This window comes from Triticum urartu, chromosome 4A, assembly GCF_056163025.1.
Source record: "Triticum urartu cultivar PI428250 chromosome 4A, HENAU_Tu73, whole genome shotgun sequence".
In the NCBI taxonomy this organism is placed as follows: Eukaryota; Viridiplantae; Streptophyta; class Magnoliopsida; order Poales; family Poaceae; genus Triticum; species Triticum urartu.
The window spans coordinates 614,341,910-614,344,274 of NC_141876.1; the positions used below are offsets into that span (position 1 = coordinate 614,341,910).

The 2,365-nt window shown below is 49.0% G+C and overlaps 1 protein-coding gene across 1 annotated transcript; it reads right to left on the reverse strand.

Annotated features, from left to right (window-relative positions):
* Nucleotides 1-1,431, reverse strand: LOC125554447 (putative F-box protein PP2-B12). The gene is made up of 3 exons (XM_048718004.2): nt 1,084-1,431; nt 881-999; nt 1-646 (listed from the first exon to the last, which is right to left on the reverse strand). Exons 1-3 carry the CDS (start codon nt 1,393-1,395, stop codon nt 115-117), a joined length of 963 nt encoding a protein of 320 aa, XP_048573961.2. The 5' UTR covers nt 1,396-1,431; the 3' UTR covers nt 1-114.
* Nucleotides 1,432-2,365: the final 934 nt, after the last annotated feature.

Consider the following 2,365-nt stretch of genomic DNA (forward strand, 5'->3'; position numbering starts at 1 on the left):
TACCGTGTTAAAACATATTCTTATTCAAACAGTCGATCAAAGAGTACAAACCGAGACAAATTATTTAGTCACGACTTACAATATGGTACGAGGAGATTAATTTGTTCACCATTATTAATTTCTAGGCCTGATCTCGATTCCTTCGATGATGAGTCCCTTCTTCCACTTGAGCTCCTCCCACTCATGCACTTCCATCATAACATCATCCCCACCGCATATGTCCGTGTCCGTGTGGAAGTCGCCCATCTCCAGTTCCAACCACCCGTCGACCCGATGCCGCGGGTACCTCACGACACCGCCGACTCCTCCTCCTTGCTCGTGCTCGTGCGGCTCCGCAGCCGCAGCGCCGTTACGGGTGCATGAAGCACGGTTGCAGGGATGGAGAGACACTGTGTGGGTGCTCCCCACCAGCAGGGATGAAGAGGCACCGCCGCTGGTGCTGGAAGGCCGGCAGGACTGGAGACACGGCCCGCCACCTACCTTGACGAACGATGTCTGCCGCGGGGAGCTGAGGCCTGAGGCATCATGGGTGAGCTTGAAGACGAGGTAGGCCGCGTAGTGGGTGGCTGGAGTGAGCTCCCTGCTGTTGATCGTGCCGTAGATGTGGAGCCAGCAGACTGAGAGAAGCTCTGCCACCTTGGAGAACCTATCTCAGTTCATTGTCAAACAGATCAACATGCAATCTTGTTACATCCGTATCTAGGCAAATCTAAAACAAGAATTTTGGGACGGAGAGAGTAGTAAGCGAGTCCTACCAGTCTTACACCTAGCTTACCACTTACCAGTACTGCTTAGTGGTACTATAAGGCAAGCTAGCTAGAGTAATCCATTAAACAATATATATAAACAAAAAATAAAGTATACTAGTACATCTGTATACCTTGAATCAGGGTCGGTCCTCCTTGTCCAGTAAAGATTTTCATGCATCCATTCGATTACCAGCTCGCTTGCTGACAACATGTAGCATTTGGCGCCGTTCGATCTCTCCAGCCCAAAACTCTAGTGATAGCCCATGCGTGTTTAACCAAATCCATCGTCAGAAAGCTAAGTGCAACTGCAAAAGTAAAGGGCTGATCGACAGACCATTTTGCCATCGTCGAGGACGACGTGTTCGTTGCTGAGGTCCATGAAGAGCTCCTTCTTGGAGGGAGCATCCACGAGGTGGACGGCCCGCTCCAGGACGGCGTCGCAGTCCGGCGGCAGGAACCGTGTCCACACCGCGTCCAAGTCCGCCGCCGACCGGAACGCGGTGGACACTGCGGCCGCGCGGCAGGCGTCGGCTGGCGAGGTCAGACCGATGGCCTTCGCCAGACATTCCTCCGGGATTCCCTGGATTATTCTGCTTTGGGCCTTTTCTTCTTCCCTCGCCAGCTTCTTCACGCGTTCCACCTCCATATGGACCAACCCCGGAGTAGCTAGCCAGGCAGCGCCCGTGCGTTTAATAAGCCCACGCAGCAAATTAAAGTTTGTTTTGCCGTTTTATATTCTTTTCCAAATCCTTTTAGAAACACAGAAGTACAGCATTTGACTCAGCACACCACCATGACACACGTTTTTTTTTGTAGAACACAGGACACACGTATTTATGACTAACCCTTGGTCTGGTGTTCTTTTTTTTTTGCTCTTGATGCAATAAAGATGAGAGAAACGTAATCTAGGATATCTCTAATTTCTCCACTTCTTAAAAAAAGAGTAGTATTTCTTTTCCTACCAGCAGAGCAGAACGCTTCGTCAACCGGTTCTTCCCCCTCACATCACCTTCCTTCATTGGTTTTTTTCGTCCAACCGTTTTTTAGTTCCATCACACTTTTTTTCGCACCTTCCCCGTACGCTTATCAATTACCTTAATTAGTTACCTTCTGTACCAATTTCTTCTTAATTGATTTACCAAACATTTATTTACACAATCACAGATAGGATCTGATAAACATTTATTTACAGAACCATATTAAAATGGGCAGGTAAGTCACGAGCTAATATACTAGAATATTTCTATCCCGTTACAACGTAGGGTATTCAAGTATACATAAAAATATGAATACGACGAAAAAGATAGCAATACATCACAGAGGCTCAATCGCCCCCTGCCCCCGTGCTCTGGTGATCCCGCGAGCTCATGGGGTGGGGAAGGAGTGGCCTTCCTCTCCCTCTCCTACGATGCTCAGTGGCCAAAGACCGAAGGCTTGGTGCGGGGGTGGGTTCGGGGCCAGGGATGCCAGGAGGCGGCCTCGGATTGCAAGCCACACTTATAGCCCTATTTAGCTTCTCTCCTATATGTATGTTCTGTTGTTATTCCCCAACCACACATATGATAGGTCCTTGTATTTCGTAGTATCTTTGAGCCTGGCTACTAACCCAGCCATTC

Bases quoted from the DNA above. Each gene is read 5' to 3' on its own strand.
- LOC125554447 (XM_048718004.2), bottom strand. From the start codon at position 1,395: ATGGAGGTGGAACGCGTGAAGAAGCTGGCGAGGGAAGAAGAAAAGGCC. The intron at 1,000-1,083 runs GTCTGTCGATCA...GGCTATCACTAG, and splicing joins TCCTCGACGATGGCAAAATG to AGTTTTGGGCTGGAGAGATC. The intron at 647-880 runs GTATACAGATGT...GAACTGAGATAG, and splicing joins AGGACCGACCCTGATTCAAG to GTTCTCCAAGGTGGCAGAGC.